This window comes from Staurois parvus, unplaced genomic scaffold (assembly GCF_062004578.1).
Source record: "Staurois parvus isolate SC_StPar_1 unplaced genomic scaffold, SC_StPar_1.0 ptg000122l, whole genome shotgun sequence".
Classification (NCBI taxonomy): domain Eukaryota; kingdom Metazoa; phylum Chordata; class Amphibia; order Anura; family Ranidae; genus Staurois; species Staurois parvus.
In genome coordinates this window covers 2,113,829-2,138,800 of record NW_028317918.1, presented here as the reverse complement: position 1 = coordinate 2,138,800, position 24,972 = coordinate 2,113,829, and the positions used below count along the sequence as shown (strand labels likewise).

General features: G+C 42.2%; 1 protein-coding gene across 1 annotated transcript in view; it reads right to left on the bottom strand.

The window, feature by feature from the left end:
* Positions 1–24,427, bottom strand: part of AFG2A (AAA ATPase AFG2A) — a 529,963-nt gene extending 505,536 nt beyond the window's left edge. Inside the window, exon 1 of the mRNA XM_089672180.1 lies at positions 24,255–24,427. Within this exon, the coding sequence (XP_089528306.1) occupies positions 24,255–24,363 (109 nt within the window). The 5' untranslated portion in view covers positions 24,364–24,427. The remainder of the gene's footprint in view (positions 1–24,254) is intronic.
* Positions 24,428–24,972: the final 545 nt, after the last annotated feature.

Below are 24,972 nucleotides of genomic sequence, written 5' to 3'. Positions count from 1 at the left end.
ATAGAACCACTATCAGGTTTTTATCTCATACATACAATCCAATGAAAGTGGAAAATTTCCAACAGTTCACAGTGTTTAACTGCTTCCAACCCAGCCACTGCACATAAACGGCCAGGTGGGAGCTTTCCTGTTCTAATTGGATGTTCTTGAACAACCACTTAGAACGTGGGCCGTGCAGCGTCGCGATCCTGTGATGGCTGTGTCCCTAGGACACAGCACATCACAGATCGGGATATGGGCTTTCTGATAGGCCCTCCCAATTATGTGATGTTTGTGTCCAATCACAACCATCACTAAATGTAAACATGTCTCTGTTGCTGTTTTCCCCACTGAGCTCTGTGAGGGCTCAGTGTGAGGGGGAAGGGAAATGCTGCAGCCTGTGACAGCTCTCTGCATAGCTGATTATTTTAGTGTTCAATTATGCAGAAAAAACACAGATTGCAGCCATCCCCACACAATACACTAAGAACCGTCTGTCCCTGTCCAAGTGTCACATCAACATCTGTACCAGTGCACAAAACATCAGTCACAGTGTACTAGTGTCCACTGCAACATCAACATCTGTTGGTGTCCGCGGGTGGACAATCAACATCTGTCATAATGTACAAGTGCACAAAACACCTGTGAGTGTACCAGTGTCCCACCAATAAATGAATAAAAAAATGTAAAGCACCCCCGTGCTCACGTGTAAAGGTGAACACACGTGTTGGTACCATACACATACGTAAACGGCGATAGCACCACACATGTGAGGCATTGCCATAAACGTCAGAGCAACAGTAATAATTCTACCACGAGACCTCATCTGTAAATGGCGCCATTTCACAAGCTTGCACAATTTTAAACCGTGACATGTTTGGTAACTATTTACTCGGCCCAACACCATATTTTAAAAAAAGTGTGCATCAAAATATATTAAAGTATATTTTTGCGTTATTGTGTAAAATTGCGTTTCAAAAACCACTGCACAAATACTATTTGACATAAAAATTAGCAAAACCCACAATTTTATTCTCTAGGGCCTCTGTTAAAAAAATATATAATTTTGGGAGGTTCTAAGTTCTAGGAAAATACTGATTTTTACTTGTAAACAAAAAGTGTCAGAAGGCGGCCTAGTCTTAAAGTGGATAAAGCCTGAAGGTTCTCCTTGGATGTTGGGCCTCTCTTTGTGGCTACACTGTGAAAAAGTCTCACACATGTGCTATCGCCATACTCAGGAGAAGTAGCAGAATGTGTTTTGGAGTGTATTTGCAAGCATTCCTATGCCATGTGTAATAAATAACTTGTTAATGTGACATTTTTGTGGAAAACAAATACATTTTAATTAATTTCTTCATTTTCCAAAGAATTGTGGAAACAAATTACAACTTCAAAAAACTTGCCACGCCTCTTACTAAATACCTCAGACTACTTTCCAAAAAGGGATCATTTGGGAGGTATTAGTACTGTCCTGGCATGTTAGGTCCTCAAGAAATCAGATCATGCCATCAGTACAAAAAGTGTGATCATTTTTCAATGATTGGTACCATAGCTTGTAGACTCTATACCGTTCACGCAGACCAAATAACATACACCGATTTGGGTCATTTTTACCAAATAAATGTAGCAGTATAAATTTTTATTAGAATTTATAAAGAAAAATTACATATTTGCAAAATGGTATAAAAGAAACTATGAAAAACATGTTTTGTTTTTTTTTAAATTTGCGGTAATTTTTTGTTTATAGCGCAAAAAAATAAAAAACCCAGTGGTGATTAAATACCACAAAAAGAAAGCTTTATGTCTCAAAAAAATTCTAACAATTTCATATGGGTACAGTGTTGCATGATAATTATCATTCAAAGTGCGACAGCGCTAAAAGCTGAAAATTGGCCCGAGCAAGAAGGGGTGAAAGTGCCCAGTATTGAGGTGGTTAATAATAAAATTGATTCATAGCACAAAAAAATCCAAAAAATGTACTTTCTTTTATTAACTGCATCTTGGGAAATAATACTTTGCCCGCCGTCATCTTTAAAAGTTTTAACTCTGGACTGGTATATTGTATCATTTTCTAAAACAAATTTTGGTGGCTCAAGCAAACCACACATACAGTGCTATAACCGCATGTGTGTTTGTACACGTGGTCTAAGAATGACGTGTCATGCATTTTACAAATGTGTGACTGTCATTGAGAATATAAACTTTGGAGGCCCCCAAAGTATAAATCTGGCTCTGCTCCACAGTCAAAATTCCTAACCCCTGATGAAAGGGGAGTGTGTTTGGCCTCAAATACATGCTGGCTTTTTTTCTGCCATGGAACATTTTTATTAAAAACCTTGGACTCTTGAATGTTTGTTTGGCACTCTCAATGGATTGTATATATGTAGATTCTCAGTGTTGGGTCCCTTCCCTGTTATGGAGAGGAGTCCTAGTTTTGTGGAGTACTGCTGAACCAGAGCCACTGACATTCCAATAACCCTTAAAATATCTGAATTCAGCTCCGCATTTGTTCTTGTGTTAGGTATATATTGCTGTCTGTGTCTACATTGGGGAGATTCACTATCTCTAATTGTCCTGATGACCAATGTCAAAGGAATGATAGTGAGTATACATTCAAAAAATTTGGTAGCTTCCAGAACAGGAATCTTGCAGTGGGGATACTTGTTCTTGTGATAACTGTATGAGGACAAATCCCTCACATTGAAAAGATATCCCCTCACTTCCTGTTGAGTCCACAGGACAGGAAGTGAAGGAAAGCCTCCTTAACCACTTCCTGTCCGGCCCATGTACATAAACAGCCGGACAGCAGCAGTGCAGGAGCGGGTTGCCGTTCATAAACGGCTCTCAAATTTACAGCCTGTGCACGCTCCCTGGGATCGCGTGGCACCGATCACTCTGTGTGAGGTCCCAATCATGTGATCACTGATTGGCCAATCAGTGATCACATGAATAGTAGTAAGCAAGATGTCACTTCCTGACATCATTGCTTACTACTAGTGAAATCTGTGAATGATCACAGAGGTCACATTTTACAAGGCTATTCACAACAGCCTTGTACCATGTGATAAGCTGTGACCAATCACAGCTCTCACAGTATTTCTCAATGGCTGCAAGAATGCAGTCAGAGAGAAGTAGAAATTATTGCTTTTACAGCCTTTATGGGTATAAAAGCAATGAGTGTAAAAAAAATAAAAAAATCTTCATCACCTCCCACTAAGGTGACACTGTACTGCTAGGGTACAGTATGTTAAAAAAACATAAATAATAATATAAAAAAATAAAATAAAAATGTAAAGCAATTTTTTTAAAATTATCATTTTTGGTTATAAACTAATTTGGGTTATTTTTTTTTCACTAAAAAGATAACCGAATAAATTTTGGCCAAGATTTATGAAGAAAGATTTAATTGCAAAATGTTATAAGAAAAACACTTTTTTCAAAATTTTTGGACTTTTTCATTTATATAGCAAAAACAAATAAAAATTCCAGTGGTGAATAAATATCACCAAAATAAAGTTTTATCTGTCTCAAAAAATTGCAAAAAAATTCATGTGGGTACAGTGTTGCATGACCGCACAATTGTCATTCAAAGTGTGATAGCACTGAAAGCTGAAAATTGGCCTGGACAGGAAGGGGGTAAAAGTATCCGGACTTGAAGTGGTTAAAGAGACACAGATAGTCAACAAAACACTAACAGTGATTTAACCCTTCCCTACTAATCTAACATTTCAATAAAATATTTTGACTTTAGATATACTTTATGCTGAATTACTTAAAGGAAGTCAGAGGTCAATTGCTCAGCAAGTGTGCCATTTAGAACGGTTTGCAAATTCTCAATGAATGAAAAGTATTCTCAGATTTGACTGGGCTGTTCAAAAGGTAATGAAATCACAATCTGCACCTCATCCAATCAGAAAACACTTCTAAAGGAAAATGCAAAACATTACCTAAATGGTGCCTTTGCTGAGTGGTCAACCTCCTGTGTTCGGTAAGCAGTAGGGCAGCTACTCAACAGCAGCGATGTCTACGAAGGTGATGTCCAGCTTCCAGGGGTATTGGCCAGGTCTGGTATATACACATTTACATTGGTACAAGCTGGACCAATGTAACTATGTAAAATATCTGGAATTTTGGATTTCCCCTTTGAGGAGCTGTGAATTATTCAAAGAATGAAAAGTAAACTCCTGTTTAACTATTTCATCTGCACATTTTTGGGTATTCCAAGTGAAAAGGAATTTGCTTTTCACAATTGGTTAATTATCATGAATATTCAATTTATTGAGTGAATATTCCTGACTCCTTTAGTAAACCACTGTCTTTGTGTCCATACAAAAATCTGAATATAAAATGTTTGGCTGGCACTTTTATACTGACTGCATACATAATGCATATACCAAAAGTCGTGGTAATCACCATAATATTTATATTCATGTGGATTTTATAAAAAATTTAAACATAATAATAACTCAGTCTACTTTAAAATGTATTTTATCAAATATTTATTGAAATTTGAATTACTTGCTCAAATTGTGCCTCATGTATAAAATCATATGAGGACATGACCGCAGCAAAACCGATTTTCTTTATAATGCATCTGGTATATGAAAGGGAAACCCACATACAAGAAGCAAATAAAGTTTATAAAGCTCTGGTCACACAGGCTTTCCATAAGCTTTTGTAATTCATTTACAAGGCTTTCATCAAGCTTTGTTTTGTCAGCTTTGTTGAAGCCTTTAAGGCCAATTGTACCAACAAGTTGCACTCAATGCATGGCTGCTGGTGTGCACCATGAGGCACAGTGCGGAAGTGCTGACCCCAGCACATCAATATTTATATTTTTTACAGAATCTTATTTAAATGTCACAAGTGACATTTCAGCAGAGTTCTATTCACCACATATTTTTTAAAACCATTGCCATTAATATAGAGTTGCTTCCATTTGGGACTATCCCAGTATGAGGTTTAACATGGTTGAGGTCAGGGCGCTCTGCTGGACATTTTCTTCATACCAAACCATATCTTTAAGAAGCTGGATTTGAGTACAGGGGCAGTTAAAATGAACAAAAAAATGACTTTCCCCAAACTGTTGCTACAACGTTGGGAGCACAGTCATCCAAAACAAACTCTTTAAGGCTTCGGGTGAACAAGAGATATCACTTAATTTCCTCCATCTGCATTAAACAGTGTGGATGAAGGAATCTTCCCTGATAGCTATTGTAGACTTCTCAAAAAAATTAAATGAACACTTTTTAATTGGAGTATAGCATCAAGTCAATTAAACTCCTGGGATATTGATCTGGTCAGTTAAGTAGCAGAGGGGGTTGTTAATCAGTTTTAGCTACTTTGGAGTTAATGAAATGAGCAACAGATGCACTTGATGGGCAACAATGAGACAACCTCCAAAACAGGAATGATTTTACAGGTGGAGGCCACTGACATTTTTTCCCTACTAATCTTTTCTGACTTTTTTTCACTAGTTTTGCATTTGGCTAGGGTTAGTGTCACTACTGGTAGCATAAGGCGATACCTGGACGCTACAGAGGTTGCACAGACAATCCAACTCCTCCAAGATAGCATGTCAATATGTGCCATTGCCAGAAGGTTTGCTGTGTCTCCCAGCACAGTCTCAAGAGCATGGAGGAGGTTCCAGGAGACAAGCAGTTACTCTAGGAGAGCAGGATAGGGCCATAGAAGGTCCTTAACCCATCAGCAGATACCACCGTGCAAGGAGGACCAGGATGAGCACTGCCCTACAAAATTACCTCCAGCAGGCCTCTGGTGTGAATGCCTCTGACCAAACAATCTACTCAGCCCTATGCTCACTGCCCGGCACCATAGAGCTCAAGTTGTACTTGCCATTGAACACCAGAATTGGGAGGTCCACCACTGGTGCCCTGTGCTTTTCACAGATGAGAGCAGGTTCACCCTGAGCACATGACAGATGTGAAAGGGTCTGGAGAAGCCGTAGAGAAAGTTATGCTGCCTGTAACATCATTCAGCATGACCATTTTGGTGGCAGGTCAGTGATGGTCTGGGGAGGCATATCCACGGAAGGACGCACAGACCTCTACAGGCAGGACAATGGCACCCTGTCTGCCATTAGGTATCGGGATGAAATCCTTGGACCCATTGTCAGACCCTATGCTGGTGCAGTGGGTCCTGGGTTCCTCCTGGTGCACAATGCCTCATGTGGTGAGAGTATGCAGGCAGTTCCTGAATGATGAAATTGATACCATTGAATGGCCCCCACACTCACCTGACCTAAATCCAATAGAACACCTCTCAGATATTGTTTCGGTCCATCCAACACTGCCAGGTCGCACCACAGACTTTCCAGGAGCTCAGTGATACCCTGGTCCAGATGTGGGAGGAAATACCCCAGGACACCATCCGTCATCTCATTAGGACAGGCATGTCCAAAGTCCGGCCCGCGGGCCATTTACGGCCCGAGGGTCGGTTTAATACGGCCCTCCATGTCAGTGTGTCTTATGGAGCGAATATGGAGCGGCCGGTCTGGTATTTCCACCGCGGCCGTGTCAGAATACCGGGCCGGCCGCTCAGCTCTGCAGCGGGACCTTACCTGTTCCTCTATCCAGCGGCGCGCTGTCTTCCCGGCTTCTGTAGTGTGGGCGCTGGGCATGACAGCCGGGTGCCAAGTGCGCATGCGCAAGAAGCGGTGCTTTTTGTGAATGGTAAGGCGGTACCTGGGACACATGACAGATCCCAGAAGCCGCCGGACCAATCACAAAGCGCAAGTGCTTCTCGCTCATGCACACTGGGCACCCGGCTGTCATGCCGAGCGCCATTACAGAAGCCGGGAAGACAGCGCGCAGCTGGATCGAGGAACAGGTAAGATCAAAGAACAACTGCGGAAGTAAGAGCGGGTACCTGTCAAATTCAGGTACCCGCTCCCCACCTCCCCAAAGGTCAGCAGTCATCTGTGCTGTCCGCAGTCTCTGGTCATCCCTGTGCTGTCCGCAGCCTATGGTCATCCCTGTGCTGTCCGCAGCCTCTGGTCATCCCTGTGCTGTCCGCAGCCTCTGGTCATCCCTGTGCTGTCCGCAGCCTCTGGTCATCCCTGTGCTGTCCGCAGTCTCTGGTCATCCCTGTGCTGTCCGCAGTCTCTGGTCATCTCCTGTACTGGGTCTGCAGTCCATTAGTTCAGAATTTTTTCCTGTTTTCTGCCTCTAAAACCTAGGTGCGTCTTATGGTCAGGTGCGTCTTATACGGCGAAAAAGACGGTAACTTGGCATAAAATAATTTATTTGCATTTAATTGTAATGGTTCAAAGAATGTTTGGAAAAATGTTCGGCCCTCCACCATGTTCACTTCATCCAATCTGGCCCTCTTTGAAAAAAGTTTGGACACCCCTGCATTAGGAGCATGCCCCAGTGTTGTCAGGCATGCACACAAGCACGTGGGAGCCATACAAGCTACTGAGTACCATTTTGAGTTGCTGCTATGAAATTTCAGTAAAATGGACTAGTCTGCTGCATCATTTTTTCACTTTAAATTTCGGGGCATCTTTGAATTCAGTCCTCTGTAGGTTGATAATTTTCATTTCCATTAAACGATGGGGCATCCTTATTCCTAACACAATACCCAGTCCATATCAGTATAGATATCCAACATGATATTTTTCCCCATTGAGATCTGATGTGTTTTCAAAGTGTTCCTTTAATTTTTTTGAGCAGTGTATAAATGTTCTGTCCAAGTAGTACCCTGAAAAATGCACCCTGTGCCTTGAATTCCTCCTAAAATATATCAGTTCATCTTCTGACATGTGACTATGGGTAGACACTCCTGTGATATGGCTTATTAGCTGGATATGTGTAGGGTGAGAATCTAGAACAGCCTTTTTTTTTAACCAGGGTGCCTTGAGGTTTCTTCAGAGGTGCCTTAGCAAAATGCCTAAAAATTACCCAAAAATTGTATACAAGCCAGAGGTGGATCAAGGCTGCGTTTTAGTTACACAAAGCCACAAGTTTTCATTGTGTACCATTACGACCTTCTAGCCGCTGGCATCCCAAAAACCAATTACATCATCAGTTGATAAGGAGGACAGTGGGAGCCTGCACAGCATCCTCGTTTGCCCCTCCCCTGTCCCTTTCCATCAGTGCTGGTGTCACATTAGCTGAGGGACGGAAAAAAACTGAGGGAGATGAGAAACACTGGAATACTAGTCAGTATCAGAGTGCAGAAGTGTATTTGATTTGGAAGAATAAAATACCTTAAACGTAGGGTGTCCTACAGGTGGAAATGTTGCTGCATTATGTAAAACTATCAGAATGGTTTTTGACATTTTGGAATGGAGTGCCTCAAGGCTATCCATCATTTTAAAGGGTGCCTTGAAATTGTCTATTTTAAAGGGTTCCTTGACTGAAAAAAAGATTGAGAACATTTCTGCTTCTGCTAGTCCCATATTTGGAATTAAATTTGATAATGTCCCTAAAGTGCAGCTCACTGACCTCCTGGGGGCTGGCTGAAGTGAACGTTTTACCTGAGGACCTGCAATGCAAAGATCTCCTTGCTTCAAATCATTTTGTGGATTTGTGGTTCTGATGCCTCTCCTGCTGCTTCCTTGTTATTACCTCAGCAGTCATCAGATCACCAGTCATTATAGGGGCAACTCTGATATGAGAACACAAAGCTTTTACAAAGAAAGAGTTGTGTGCCAGGCTTCCGTTTATGTGAGGTCTAAGGCAAGCCATAGATTATAATGTGGAAGGAAAGAAAATTGCTCCATCCCCCCCAATCAGTAAATTTTGAGTTGATGGGGGATCACTCCGTTTGCCGGCAAAACACAATGATCACCGTTAGCAGGTATAGCTGCCGACAGTGATCACATGCAAAAAAATCTGACAGGCTGGTTGTATCGATGGATTGGCTTCAGCAGAACCAGTCTGTCCATAGATAGATTGAATATCAGCCAGTCTGTGCTGAACCGACAGAGATTCGGAGCCATCTATGACAGGCTAAACCTGTAGCTAAAATTACTTCATGGCCAGCTACAGGAACATCAATGTGACATGGCTCCTTGGGTTCCTGGTCTATTTCAGAGTGATTCTCCCAACTTAAAGCAAAAAGACTTTCTGTTCACTATGCATATGCCAGCAAGACAAAATAGCGGGTACACATTTACAACAGCATTCTGATCTACTAGAAATAAACATCTGCAATGAGCCCAGAACTGCCGAAAACAAGTTAGATCCTAACTAAAGTCAATTAGAATGCGAAAGATGTTATTCAACTCATAAAAATCATTGTACTCAGTTTAGTAAGTAGTTGTAAATAGATTTCTTTTTGGAGGTCATTTGTTGGTAAAAGTAATGCTTGGGATTCCAAGGGGATGCTATACAGGGTTGTCAACCGTCCGTAAATTTACAGACAGTCTGTAAATTTCAACCCATTTACTGGCTGTCCTTAAATGTCAGTTACAGACAGCAGCCACTTGTAAAAAAAATTCAGCCAGGCAGGCACGTGCAGTGAGTGACACCATGGCACTTAGTGCCATTTTTAAATTGACAGCAGTCAGCACTCGGCAGCATGCCAGCAGGCATGCCTCCCACACTGGAGACCAGACCCTTGCCCGCACCATGGCTGAAGCCTGTGGAGGACTCCCGCCTACAGCCTCTAACCATCTGCTGCCCGCAGCCTCTAACCCATCTCCTCTATCCTGTCCGCAGCATCTAACCATCTCCGCTATCCTGTCCGCAGCCCCTAACCATCTCTTGTCCTGTCTGCAGTCTCTGAGGGGGAGCCTGAAAAAGAGTCAAGAGTGGGAGCGCCACCAAGGCGGGGTCACTGGAGGAGTCAGACGTCTGTCGACTGCGGAGAGAAGAATATAGGATGAAACCAGAGCTGCTAAGCTGGTACCCAGAGAGGACCGTCTGCCTAAACCCTGCACAATGCATCTGGGAGGAGGTCAGTGACAGTTCCACAAGGGCAGTCGGGGGGGGGGGGGGGTGTCACTGATGTAAAGGGGGAGTGAATACAGTAATGTAAGGGGGCACTGATATAAAGGTTCCCCTTATATCAGTACCCCCTTACCTTATTGTATTCACTCTGTTAGGTGGTCTGTGGTCACCAAAGTCCCCGGCGTTCTCCTTTACATCAGAGTTTGCAGGATTCCCCCTTACAGTGCAAGGGGGAACTCTGCGGGCCCTGATGTAAGTGGGAACTCTGATATAAGGTGATCTCTGGTCACCAGAGACCCCCCTTACATCAGAGTTCCCCTTCACACCAAAGTCTGCAGTATTCCCCCTTACATCATGATCTGCAGTGTTCCCCTTTACACCAGAGTTCCCCTTGCACTGAAAGGGGGAATCCTGCAGACTCTGATGTAAGGGGGAACTCTGTGCTGGCTGGGTTATATTAACCTTACCATCATGTAAATTAAGAAATTCGTTTTTGACTTTTGTTATAACCTGAACACATTGCTAATAGCATTAACTACACACTCCTCTCAAGAGCCCTCAGTCCCACAGGGGCGGAGCCTAACCATGGCGGCTGAGGAGAGCCCGATGTAGGAGCTCTCGGACAATCTCCTCCACCCGACCTCCCCAAACCCCTACCTGTGACGAGGAAACGTGGTGAAAGGGGTTGCTGCGGCAGGGTGGTCCTCGCTGGATGGACGGAAGAGCTGTGGGAGAGCTAGTCTGGGAGACGGGGTTCGGATGCGGTGCTTGGTGGCGAGGGCGTGTCTGGCTGCTCGGAGACGTGGAGGAGCGGTGCGGCCACGTGGTCAGCCGCTAAGCAGTGCTGGGAGACCAGGAAGCCGGCCGGTGTTCGGAGCGGAGGGAGAGCAGCTGCCCGGCTTACGGGCTCACTAAATGAAGTCCTGTTGTGGGTCAAATAACCGGACTTTTGTCTGCCGGCAGACTATCTGGAGCCCAGCTAGCTAGCTCTCGATCTGCAGCCCCCTATGTTAAACCTAGAACCCGGAGCCCTGGTGGTTGGTCCTTACCCGGAGATCTGCCTGCCGGCTTATTAGCCGAAGACCTGACCGCTGGCCAACTACATGGAGGCATACTTGGTGGTCTACTGTTCGGGGTCCTGCTGATTGGCCCACTGTTCAGAGCCCTGTCTGTGAAGGAAAGACACTGGGGATTCGAGAGACAAAGGTGGAAGATACACTTGGGAGCCCTCTAAATACACACACTGCCCAGCCGAACAACAGTGGAAGAGAGCTCCTAGCCGGGTCACGAGAGGAAGAGTGACACGAGGAGGGTGAGTGACTTTGGTCGACACTTGATAAGTACGGTCCCCTGTTGTAAACTGCTTAGGGGAAGAAGTGTATGAGAGTAAAAAGGGGACCCCCCTTGATTGGGGAATGTAAAGGAGTGGAAAAGAGAAGAGGGTAAACGAAAGAAAAGTGTGAAAACCAAGTGAGTGGATAAGGTGCGATTTGTTTATTAATAATTGTCTCTCCATAACCCCGAGCCTATAAAGAAGAATAAGATTCATAGAAGAATGAAAAATAAAAATGCAAAAGGAAGTGGGCCAAAAGGGACTCAGACCGGTACCATTAAAAAATATACCTCCCAGGGAAATATAACTCCAGAAAGATCTCAGGGAAATAGTGGAAAAGGAGAAGTAGATCTAAGTCTGGAATGTAGCCCTAGACTATCACTAGGCCTTGACATTAGTAGCCAACAAATATCAGCTAATACAGTGATGGAGACAGAGTTACAAATACCAAATAAAAAGGAAATGGCAGAAATGTTTAAAGGTCTGGAAAAAACAATAAAACAAGAAATTGTAAATATTCGAAATGATCTGGGACATCTCTTGGTGAGAGTGGAAGAAACGGAGGAAAAAGTTAAAAAACAATCCCAAATTATCTCTGAATTAGAAAAAGAAATAATTAATATAGGGAAAGCCCAAGGAAAACTGCGCTATAAGACTGAGATACAAGAAAATAGGAATAGGAGGAGAAACATTAGGATACGAGGAGTCCCAGAGAATTCAAAAGGAGAAAATTTGCAAGAGGTGGTCTGTAAAATATTAAACTCCATAATGGACAATACTGATATGGAAAGGATCAAAATGGAAGGAATCTTTAGACAAGGAAAATTCCAAGGAAATTCGGGAAAGGAAAGGCCAAGAGATATACTTGTTAAATTTTGTGACTTCCTAGATAAAGATAAAATTTGGAAAAGGATTAAGGGAAAATCAGTAATCATGTACGAAGGAAAAGAAATACAGATATATGCGGATTTGTCATCAGAGACTCTGTGGAGAAGGAGAATCCTTAGACCTCTATTGGAAAGATTGAAAGAACAGAACGTCCAATATAGATGGGGGACCCCTGAGTGCCTAATAGGGTGGAGAAATGGAACTACAGCATATCTCAGGTTCCCAGAAGATTTGCAGTATTTTTGTGATAGACTTAAACTACAAAGACTGGAGATCCCTGGTTGGGAAGAAGAACACTGCGAAATTAGAATAAAAGGAAAGGAGCGCTGGCAGCCTGTTGGAGGGAGGAGGCGGGGGGAGGGGGGGGGGGGGAGAGGGAGAGAGATAATGTGGGGGTTTTTTTTTTTTTTTTTTTTTTTTGTCTCTCTCTCTCCCTCCTGTCTTTTTCTGCCTTCTCCCAACCGTCTCCTAACCACTATTATTGAGATATTCAGGGAGGAGTTAGGGGTTGAGGGGGAGGTTGGAGAAGGGGGAAAAGTGGTCCATGGGTGGAGTTCTTTATTTTTTTTGCCCTGAGATTAAATCAAAGGTGGATTGTATTTCCACAAATGATTAGTAGGCAAATAGTAGGCCTAAAAAGAGGGGGGGGGGTGGGAGGGAGGGGAGGGAAGTTGGGAGGGATGGAAGCCGGGTGGGAGGGAGGAAGGGGAGGGAGGGAGGGGAGGAGGTACGGGGTCAATACTCTGCAAGACAGAAGAGATAAAGAGGAAAAGGCAATCAGGAAGAGGGATGGAGCCAATTGGGAACGATGGAAGAAATACAGTTTATAACATATAATGTGAACGGGCTGAGTTGCCCAGGGAAGAGATTTAGGTTGTTTAATGAGTTACATCATAGGGCGACGTCAGTGGTATTTTTACAGGAGACACACTTTGAGATAGAGGCAAATGTAAAACTGAGATCCAAATACTATCCAACATGGTACTATGCAGATTCTCCAAGTAAAAGAGCAAAAGGGGTTGCAATAGGTTTGGCAAAGAATATGAGATTTGAGCTGGAGGATAGAAGAACCGACCCGGAGGGGAGGTTTTTATTCTTAAAAGGTAAACTTCAGGGGATTGAGTGCACTTTAGCCAATATATACTGCCCTAATAAAAATCCGGAGATATATATGAAGGGTCTGTTAAAAAAATTAATGGAATTTAAAAAAGGGCGTTTGATAGTAGCTGGAGACCTAAATTTCTGTATGGACCCACAAAAGGATAATACCTCTTCTGTGCAAAGAGAGGGGAGTAGGTCTCTGAGAGCTTTGAAAAAAGCGATGTATGAATACCAACTAGTGGACATCTGGAGAATAACGCATATGAAAGACAGAGACTATTCCTTCTTCTCGAATGCACACGAGATATACTCGAGATTAGACTACATCTTAATAGACCACCAACTGATAGATCATCTGGTTAAAATCGACATAGAAACAAGGACGTTCTCGGATCATGCTCCGGTTGTGATGAAAATGAGATGGGGAGGAAGGTGGACTGGAGGATTGGGGTGGAGGTTAAACGAGGCTCTTCTTCTGGATGAGGATATAGTTCAAAAAATCGAGAAAGAGATTAAGGTATATTTTAAGGAGAACGAAACAGAGGGAGTATCGATAGCTACAGTTTGGGAAAGCCACAAGGTATTTATAAGAGGAATCTTGATCGCGGCAGGTGCAAGGAAAAAAAAGGAAAGAAGAGAGAGGGTCAGTAGGCTCTTAAAAGAAATATTGGAACTGGAGCAGATCCATAAGAAGAAAATAACAATAGATACGAGACAGAAGCTAGTGGATAAAAAAGATGAGCTAGAGAGGTTGATGGAGGAGGAGAAGAGAAGAGTATACAACAGGGTTTTGAACGAAAGATATAGATGGGGAGACAGACCAGGAAGATATTTAATGAGAGCCTTGAATAAAAAGAAAAATAGGAACTACATAGAAAAGATAAAAAGTTCAAAGGGGGAGTTGGTCCACTCAAATAAAGAGATTATTAAAGTGTTTACGGAGTATTATAAGAAATTATATAATATCAGTACCCAAGGCCCTCTAAAAGAAGCCCAAGAGGAAATTAATAAAAAAAAGATGACATACTTAAAAAATGCGGGATTACCAAAACTAAGTGAAGTACAGTTGAAATCCCTAGATGCAGAAATCTCCCAGGAAGAAATTAAAAGAGCATTGAAAAGCACAGGGGGGGGAAAAAGCCCAGGCCCGGATGGTTATACAGTTAGGTACTATAAGAAATTCAGTGAGGTATTGCTACCCAAGCTGGAGAAATATATGAATGCTCTGGGAGGTGGGACGGAAATGAGGAGAGAATCCCTACAGGCCCATGTAGTACTTATTCATAAGGAAGGAAAAGATCCATCTCAGTGCTCCAGCTATAGACCTATTTCATTACTGAACACTGACACTAAACTGTATGCAAAGGTGTTAGCAAACAGGTTGAGGGATCTGATGCCTGAATGGATCCATGGAGATCAGGTGGGCTTCGTACCAGGGAGAGAAGGTAGAGATAACGGCTTGAGAACCCTGATGCTTATTCAGAAGAGTAGAAAAGGGAAAGCCCCGGTGGTGCTCCTGTCGATTGACGCAGAGAAGGCATTCGATAGAGTGGACTGGGGCTTCATGATGGATAATTTAAAAGTGCTGGGGATAGGCGATAGAATGCGAGAGTGGATAAGCAAATTATATAGTGAGCCTACTGCAATCATCACGGTAAACGGGGAGAGATCAGAACCCATTGGAATGTCTAATGGGACAAGACAGGGCTGTCCACTGTCCCCTCTGTTATATGTATTGTCACTCGAACCTCTGTTGTCAATAATAAGAAATAGTGGATCGGTAAAGGGAATACAGATAGAATCCACAGAACATAGAGTAGCGGCCTTTGCGGACGACTTATTGTTCTACGTGGGGAATCCTCGAATAACTCTCCCAAATATAATGAAGATTCTGAAGGAGTACGGTGAACTTTCAAACTTAAAAATTAACCCAACGAAAACAGAGATCCTGAATATTAATATACCAAAGAATGAAAAAGAAAAACTACAAAAAGAATTCCCCTTTATATGGAGAGAAAAAGAGATAAAGTATCTAGGAATAAAGCTTACTGCCTCACTTAAGAACTTGTATAGATTAAATTATATATCTTTGATAAATGAGATCAGGGAAGATTTAAAAAGATTAGAAGGAGGAAACCCAGCCTGGATAGGACGTATAAACCTAGTCAAAACGGTAATTATGCCTAAAATACTGTATAGATTTCAAATGGTACCAATTAAAATTCCAGAGGCCTTCTTTAAGATAATGAAAAGAATGTTAACAAAATATATATGGAGGAATAAGAAACCCAGAATAGCATATGAAACATTGAGTAGGACTAAAGAGAAAGGGGGAATGGGTCTACCAGATGTCAAGAGATATTATAAAGCAGTGGTTTTGGCAAGAATATATGACTGGACATTTAACCATAAGGGGAAAAGTTGGGTAACAATTGAAAATGATCTTAGTGGCACTAGATTGAGTCAGATGATATGGGTCCCAACACAGTTTAGGGGAATTAAAGAAAGCACAAGTATGTACACATTAAATGTTTTTAGGGTATGGGACACTTTACACAAAAACATGAAATGGGAATTCAATTCTATATTAATGCCTCTCACAAATACTGAGTATTTCCCCCCGGGAAAGAATAAGATATCAGGGAGATGGTTTAGAAAGGAGGACACCCAACTGAGTGATGTCTTGGTGGAAGGGGAACTGAGATCACTTAAAGATTTAATAGAGAAGAAGGGAGATATTTTTATTAGAATAGATGAGTGGAAGTATCATCAATTGAAATGTTTTATTGGAAATCTACCGAAACCCCTGAGAATAAAACAGGAATGGAATATGTTTGAAAGGTTGTTGGGGACACGAGGTGATGGGAAACACGGTATTTCAAAAGTGTATAGAATACTCACAGAATTAGACACAAACACAAAGTCAACTTTTATTACAAAATGGGAAAGGGACATGGGAGTTGAGTTTGACGAAGATAGACAGAGAAAGATGTTTAGATTGATACACGATAATGTTAGTATGAGAGAGGTTGAGGTTAATTACAAGTGTATGACACGATGGCACATTACACCGAGTGTAGAGCATAAGATGAATGGGGAAAACTCAAATAAGTGTTGGAGAGGATGTGGAGAGATTGGCACGGTGTTTCACATATGGTGGGAATGTCCGAAAATTCAGGCCTTTTGGAAGATAATAGTTAAACTGATTGAGGAAATAACCGAAATTGACATAGGGTTAGACCCAACGACGTGCCTCCTACACAAGGTAGAGACATCTGTAAATAAACATAAAGATTCAGGTATTTGGTACTTCTTAAATGCAGCGAAAGGGCTGATACCCAAGTTTTGGAGAAGAGCCGAGGTACCGAAGGAGGAAGACTGGATTAACAGAGTGAACCAGATTGGTAGAATGGAAAAATCATACCATATGCATGAAGATAGGATGGGAGTGTATTCTAGGAGATGGGAAAAGTGGGAAAGAGCAAGATTGAAGGAGAAATATAAGAAAATATAAACTAAGAGGTTAACAATAAAATGGATAAGCCTTATTAGATCAGAATGGATTGGAGTCTGCAGAGGGAAGAGGGGGGATGAGGGGCGGGAAGGGGAGATAGTGGGATGGGAAAGAAAAGAGTTTTTTTTTTTTTTTTAATAAGGGAAAGATAGAAATGTTATAAATGTTTATTTGTATTGAGAATTTTTTTTTTTTTTCCCTGTTTTGGGACTTTTGTATTAATATGAAAAATTTAATAAATATTTAAATAAAAAAATAAAAAAAAAATAGCATTAACTACATGTTTGTAGCGTAATTGAGGTTTGCACGGTTTTGCACCTAAAATGACTTTTATGTACTTTCTTGGAGTGTCAGTAAAAAAATGTGGCTTGGTCAGTAAATTTCATGATTTTTGTCAGTAAACAAAAAAAAATTGGTTTGTTAATTTTGGGCATCATTTCAGTAAATTTCACTTGGGGGTTGGGGGGTTGTTGGCAACACTGATGCTATATCCTGCAAGCAAATCTCCTTCTACATCTAAATCTCACACCAGATTTCAGTATATCCCCTCTCTTTCAACCATAAAGCTTTTTTAAACTGTGGAAGGAGAGAAAAGGCTAGTTTCACAATCATTCCCTTATGTGCTTATTTGCTTAGTTATTGGGGCCAGCATAAATTGGGGAGCTGACATTTTCAGAAAGTCGTGTTTCTTTTCAGGAAAGATTTATTTTAACATGGTGTGTGGCTAGGACTTTGTGTTTCTTGTTTAGGTGAGAGCAACATATTCTCTCATTGATGTCCTGGACAAAGAGAGGGAGTTGAGTATCAACTTCCATTTTTAGATACATTGGTGTCTTATTTATCCAGATTGGATCTTTGACTGCATATCAGAAAAAATAAGAATCACACAACTAAATACTTTACACTGGATTTTAATGTTTAAATGTTCAAATATTCCAACAGTAAAGGCAAATAAATAGGATGCAGCTTTATTAATAAAGCATTGGTAAATTGAAACTTTAATTATAATTTATTAAAACGTTATTGCAGAAAACCAAAATTTGCAATCCAGGAATATTAACATCATAAAAACCAATCTATCATTCCAAACAGTGCACTAATTTATAGTACCTAGTGTAACAGGACACTGTATAAATAAAGAAAAGGAAAAAAGAAAAGACAAAAGAAAACACAACAACACAAAACTGGGGGGGGGGGGGGCTACCTATGCAGCCATTCCTACACAATGCAGTGCTTACTTCCTGAGTGTCCAGCTGCCATGTCTAGGTACTGACATTTAGGTGTGTCTAGCTTTATGCACATACCCGCTCTCAGAATGTGGATACCGAGGTGCTGGAGAAGCAGTGCAGGTACTACTGTACGTTGTACTCCACTACAGATGGTTTGCTGGAGCACATATTGAAATTTGGATTAAGAAGCACTGGATTTTTTTTTTAGAGACCTTTAATTGTGGTTATCGAATTTAAGTATAAAGGACACGTTGGATGGACTTTGAAATAACTAAGGTATTTCATTGGATGCCTTTCACGGTAAATGAGTTAATCATTTATCACGTTTTACTTTAATTATATGAGCACGGTATTTATGTAGAAAAAGGCAGCATTTTATCATTTATCACTATGTAGCACCTTAAAGAGAAAGTGAACTTTGGAAGAGGTTCCCGAAAAAGAATGGCAAAAGATTAGTTCACCAGTGTTGCCTGTGGCCTCCCTGCAGTTGATCTTTTCCCCCATTACTAACTTAGCTTTGCTTTATTTCGTCTTTGTGTGAAGGTGGCCATCTTAGTAGAGGGAAAAGGGCAGGGTTTACATTCTTCACCTATGCACCTCAATTAAAAGTGGTTCAAAAGACAGAAGGTTTTTTTTTTACCTGAATGCAGTCTCTGCTCTGAATTAAGGTTTAAAAAAAAAAAAAAAAAAAAAAAAAAAAAAAAACCACCTTCTGCATGCAGTTCCCCCTTCCCCAACGCCCACTATACTCACCCAAACCCAATCTCGATCCAGCAATTTGCCCAATAGCAGCAGCTCTATCTCTCTCCTCACTGGACTTAAAGGCAGCAGCGTGAGCCATTGGCTCCTGCTGCTGTCAATCAAAGCCAGCTAGGAGTGAGCATGGGGGGTGTCAAGCTGTGCTCTGTGTGTCAATGAACAAACAGACCCAGCTGGGGAGCGAACACAGATCAGATTAGTGGCCCCATAGCAAGGGGGGAGGGGACAGGAGACTGGCAGGGACCCCAGAAGGAGGACCAGACCTGTTCTGCGCAAAACAAATGCACAGAGCAGGTAAGTAGGACACGTTTGTTATTTTTAAAAAATAAAAATGTTGCCTTTAGAATTACTTTAAGAGAGTGTTTATTATTGCTGCCAATGCTGAGGGTAAATATTGCCGCCACTGAAAACATAGTAGCGTTTATTGATATCTGAGGGCGCAATTGCAGTGCTGGATTAGTAGCCTCCTGCATCATAACCAGAGGCAGCAAGGGACTTGAATGGGGCACTTGGATGAGGTTTAGAAGGGGGTGAAAGGCAGATGTGAGTGGAAGGGTTTTAAATTGAAGCATCTATATAGCCTATATTCTATTTGAATTAAAATAATTTACTGAAAAAAAGCTACTGCACAGTACAGGGTAATTCTGCATACTCACTATACAACAATAAAAATGGTCTATTTACCATTCTTGCTGGATGTTTAACAAGATATGGAAAAGGCAGGTAAAAAAAAGTTACCTAAGCGCATATAGAGGCAGTTCATGCCCTTAATAATCTAAATAGGATGGTCTCGCTTTTCTTTACACAATCATCTGATTGACAACTCCCGGTACGGGGTGTCTACATCCAAAAAACAAAAATGTAAGATATTGCTCCTTACTAGTCCCTGGTGTGGTGACTGCATTTGTTATCTTTTTTAAATATTTTGCTTTATTTTCACCTGGCAATCCTAAAAATAACACACTTCCTTGATGGCTACATCATTCCTCTACTGTATATATGTGAGCGATGATTGTCACCCTAGGCTGTTCTAATATGAACTACAAACATTGCCTCATCTCTTCGACCATTTTACACTGAGGACAGGCAAATGGTAGCTTACAGAAAAAAAAAAAGCTAAGAAAGAAGAACCTCTTCGATGCGGCTCACAGGAAGTGACAAGGACACTGCTGTTAATTGACAGAACACAACAGTGGGTGGAGGCATAGCCACTATTCAGTCCAATAGTGACTTTCGAACCCATCCACTGCCATGCACTGTCAATCAACTGCAAGGCAGAACTGATTGGCAGGGGTGTGGAAATTTTTTGAAACAACTACTTGTCCAAGGACTAAATCGGGGCCCCAATCTACTTGTCCCTCATGACAACCTACTTGTCCAGATAAATTTTTTTTTTTTTTACCACAACTGTATTTAAATCGGAGGTGATTTTAGGAATGTCGGGGCATTTAAAAACAAAAGAGGCTTTATGGCGACTTAAACGTGTAATATTTTTAACATTGCGCTGTTTATCTCCTCCTGCAAGGGAGAGACCTTGCAGTGTGATGAACAACGATTGGCTGCTTGTCAGGAAAGGGTGTCAGGGCTTATACTTTATCCCTTTCGCTGCCAGAGCCATTTTGTACACGTTTAAAAAATCATTTTGGCCTGAAGATTACATAAACCTCCCAAACATTATACATTTTCGGAAAGCAGACCCTAGAAAATAAAATAGTGGTGGTTTTAATTTTTTATGTTGCATGATTTTACCGCAAAATTTTAATAAATAATACAAGTACGTTAATTTTAGGGCACAAAAAAGCAATAGATTACCCTATTTTTTTGTATAATATAAAAGATGAGGTTGCAGCGAGTAAATAGATATCCAACTTGTCAAACCTTAAATTTGTGCGCCCATAAAATGGCGGCAAACTTCAGTACCCTATATTTTCTATAGGTCGACACATTTAAAGCTCCTTAAAGGTCACCAGTTTAGTGTTACAGAGGAGGTCTGGTACTAGAATAATTGCTCTCACTCTGGCGTGCGCAGCCATATGTGACATGTGTATCGCGGATTTGTCCTCTCTTCTCCCTCCCCTCTAGCCGATAGCGAGCCAGGCCCGAAGATGGGCAAGCGGAGCCCGGGAAACCTCACAGGGGGGGTTAGCGCGGAGAGGCTGGTACTGCGTGGAAGCAATCGGCGGCAGCGCTACCGCCAAATGCTTCCACCTGACAGGTGAGCCCTGCTGCTTGCCCGTAGCAGGGCTAAAGGTAGGAAAAAAACCTACCAGCCCTGCGCCCGGAACTGAATGTGCCGGGCGATAGAAATCCAACATCCCTGGATGGGGAACTGGTCTCTCAGCATTCCAACGAGCTCCTCCCACCCAGTGACAAGTCCTTTCCAAATTGTAGGCATTGCCATATTTGGAGTATATCACCAATATAGTATATCAAATTGTTGTTGGAGCGTTACTGATCTCCCCAGAATGTGTTTAAGCAGCATACCTATCAATATTGGACTAGGAGCGCTTTAACCTTCTCATTACTGTGCTATAGCTGAAAGATGGCTACACGGTGGATGTCTCGTTCTGGGAGGGTGTCTATAGATGGCTATAGCTGAAAGATGGCTACACGGTGGATCTCTCGTTCTGGGAGGGTGTCTATAGACACTCCATATGGTGCGCTTCGGGCACGCTCAGTGTCCTTTAGACTCAGCTGATCACAGATTGCTGTAAAGAGCTAATCATGGTGTCAATCTTGACAGCGCTTTGTTTACTGATAATCAGGGCACTAATCAGCGCAGCCCCAGCAGTGCTCATCCATGCAGCTTATCAATGCTATCTCACCAGTGCCCATCAGTGAACAAGTAAAATTACTTATTTGCTAAATTTTATAACAGATAAATAAACTTTTTTTTTTTCAAAAATGTAGGTAATTTTTCAAATTTTCGTTTGTTTAGCAAAAAAGAAAAAACAAAGTGGTAATGAACCCTTGGACGCCAAGCGTATGCAAATTAGCAGCCTCACAGAACTGGGTTTTTTTTCCGTGGAGCCGCTAATTTTCATACCTGTCTTTTGCTGGGAGCTGAATGCACGGCACGCTCCCAGCACAAAGACCCAGGTGTCATTGAGAGCCATGGGTCCAGTCCTAACGATCGGGACCCAGAACTCTCGATTCCGCGTCACATGATCGCTGTGATAACCTCTGACTGGCTATCACAGTGATCAGTCACTGTGAAGCCCACCCCCATTGTATAGTTTTCTCCCTCTGAATGGAGGAGAGAGATACATTGTGTGTCTCTCTCCTTTCAGAGAGAAAAAAAAAAGGTGTTTAAAAATAAAGAATTTAAAAATAAATAAAAATACCTAGACCAAGGTTTGATCTAGGTCAGTGCCAGGGTCAAGGTTAGGGCCAAAGGTCAGGGCATTGTCAGTATTTTTCTTGGTCAGGATTTTTTTTTTTTTAACCACTAGCCTATAGAGCACTTATACCCCCTTCCTGCCCAGGCCAATTTCCAGCTTTCAGCGCTGTCACACTTTGACAATTGCGCGGTCATGCAACACTGTACCCATATGAAATTTTTATAATTGTTTTGAGACAGATAGAGTTTTCTTTTGGTGGTATTTAATCACCTCTGGGATTTTTATTTTTTCTTAAACAAACCAAAAACCACTGAAAATTTTGAAAAAAAAAACGTTTTTTCTTAGTTTTTGTTATACAATTTTGTAAATAAGTGATTTTTCTCCTTCATTGATGTGTGCTAATGAGGCTGCAGTGATGGGCACTGATAGGCTGTACTGATGGACACTGATGAGGAGGTACTGGTAGGTTGCACTGATGGGCATTGACAGGCATCACTGATGGGCACTGAAAGGCAGCACTGACTGGCAGCACTGATAGGTGGCACTGACTGGCAGCACTGATAGGTGGCACTGACTGGCAGCTCAGATGGACACTGATATGTGGCATTGATGTGCACTGGTATGCACTGATGTGGCACTGACGAGCACTGACAGGTGGCACGTCTGGGGCCACACTGATCATCAGTGCCCTGATGATCAGTGTACATGTCCCCTCCGCGGAAAGCCGATTACCAGCTCTCCTCTCGAGCTGTCAGCGTGACAGCTCAAGAGGAGAGAAATGCCGATAACCGGCATTTCCGTGTTTACATGTGATCGGCTGTGATTGGACACAGCTGATCACATGACCAAGCCGACATCTTCGGCTCTTTCCATGATCCGCTGTGTCCGAGGGACACAGCGCACTGGTGATCACCGCGCTGCGCGCTCCCTGAGCTGCGCATGCGCAGTGAGAATGGTAGGACGTCATATGACGTCCTATCAGAACGAGAGATCCACCCGTCATTGTACTATAGGGCGGGCGGAAGGTGGTTAATGTTTAAATTAGTTTCAGTGTCAGTTAGTGACTGGGATGTACTACAGGTACAAACAACAACCGACAAACACACGTTTTAGCACTGCAATCGTCAGGAGCAGGAGAAATTATTTGGGGTTGTTTTTTGGTGGCTGGTTATGGTAGTTGCATGAAATATACAGCCAAATTAAAAAAAAAAATTTCTACTATTTTGGGTCAATGTTCCTTTGATAATATTAAAACAAAATCTGAGGATATACATTACTATTTACCACCAAATGAAAGCCCAATTTGTCCTGAAAAAAAAAAAAAAAAAGCAGGGTATAATCCACCTGCATGCACAAAGTAGCTGTGATATGTACGGTTTTGCGAACACGTCAAAGTTGCAAAATTGTGCTTAGGCTTTAATATTTGCTTTATCCTTAGGCGTGAAGGAGTTAAATACCACCAAAAAATAAAAAAAAAGGTCTATCAAAAAAGGATAAAAATTTCATATGGGTACAGTGTTGCATGACCACGCAGTTGACATTCAAAGTGCAACAGCACTGAACGCTGAAAAGTGGCCTGCCTGAGTAGGAAGGGGGTGAAATTGCCCTGTACTGAAATGGTTAAAGAAGTGTGAGCGTCTGAAAAAAATAAACATCTATACTGCCCGATATGGCTAAAGCATTGGTCCAATGCAGCAAGCTCTCCCCCACCAGCTCTAAAAACAAGAACGGATTAATCATGTGACCACTGATCGCTCAGTTCGCTAAGAGCAGTCACCGGCTGTGTGCTTTGCCCCTCCAGTGCTCACTGGAGCACCAGGCTGTAGAGGGGCAGGAGCATATGGCTCAGTCTCTCAGTGGCACACTGAAAGACTGAACCAGCTGTCAATCAGGCATCTGGGCAGATCCCGACATTATTGTCAGGATCCTGCTCTGTGACAGCAGCTAACAGTGAACTCACTGTCCGTAGATTCTGGAGAGCAAAAGCCAGTGCAACTCCAGAGACCCACATGAGAAGTATGACCAAAAATAGCTTTGACCATACTTCTCCTTTAACACGGTTACAGAATGTTTCCCTGGTTGACTTCAGAGTGCAGGGAATGACACCAGACCCTGCAACATGCTGCCACATAGATAGTACTAGGGAGGGAGAGAACTAGGCATGCTCACAGTGCTGAGCGCAGACATTACTACCTTTCTCTAAGAAGTCGGTGACTTTAAGCAGCGATGGCTGTCCGCTGTGAGCGGAGGGTTCCGGAGAGGAGCCGGCCTTCCCTCTGCTCTTCTTCTTGCTGGAAGACATGTTTAGGAATCAAACGTGCCCGCCGACAACTTCCCTGCACGCAGCTCACACTTCTCTGGGGCGGCCGTAATGATTCACATAGACACGAAGCCGTACCCCCTCTCCACCTCTGCAAGTCTGCACATATGAGGCGCTATTACAAAGATTACGGTGTGACGGCAATTTCAGGCTGCAAGATTGTGATTGGCTAGTGTCACGTGTTGTGGGGGAAGTCAATGTTACCATCTTACAGTATGGCAAATAGCTGTGGTCGCCAGTTATTGTTGGGCTTGCAGAAGACATGATATATTGGTTACATTGTTATGGTTTAGTTATATTATCATTCATTTACACTGTAATAACCAAGAAAGGAAGGGTTGTGTTAGCTCTCCCTATTTTTTTGCATTTATGTTACCCAAAAGTAGTGTAAATAAGTGCAACCTGTACACTTTTTATTTAAGTTTGCTAGATAGCAAGTGGTCCTGCCCGTTGCCCTTGGTTCCTTTCTCCAACTGACTATGCCAAGCATGGAAGCAGATCAGCGCTGGCACGGTCAGCATTCCTGGGTTCGTGGCTCGAAGGTACAAAAGGCAACACTAATGCATAGTATGCTAGTATCCCATGTAGTAA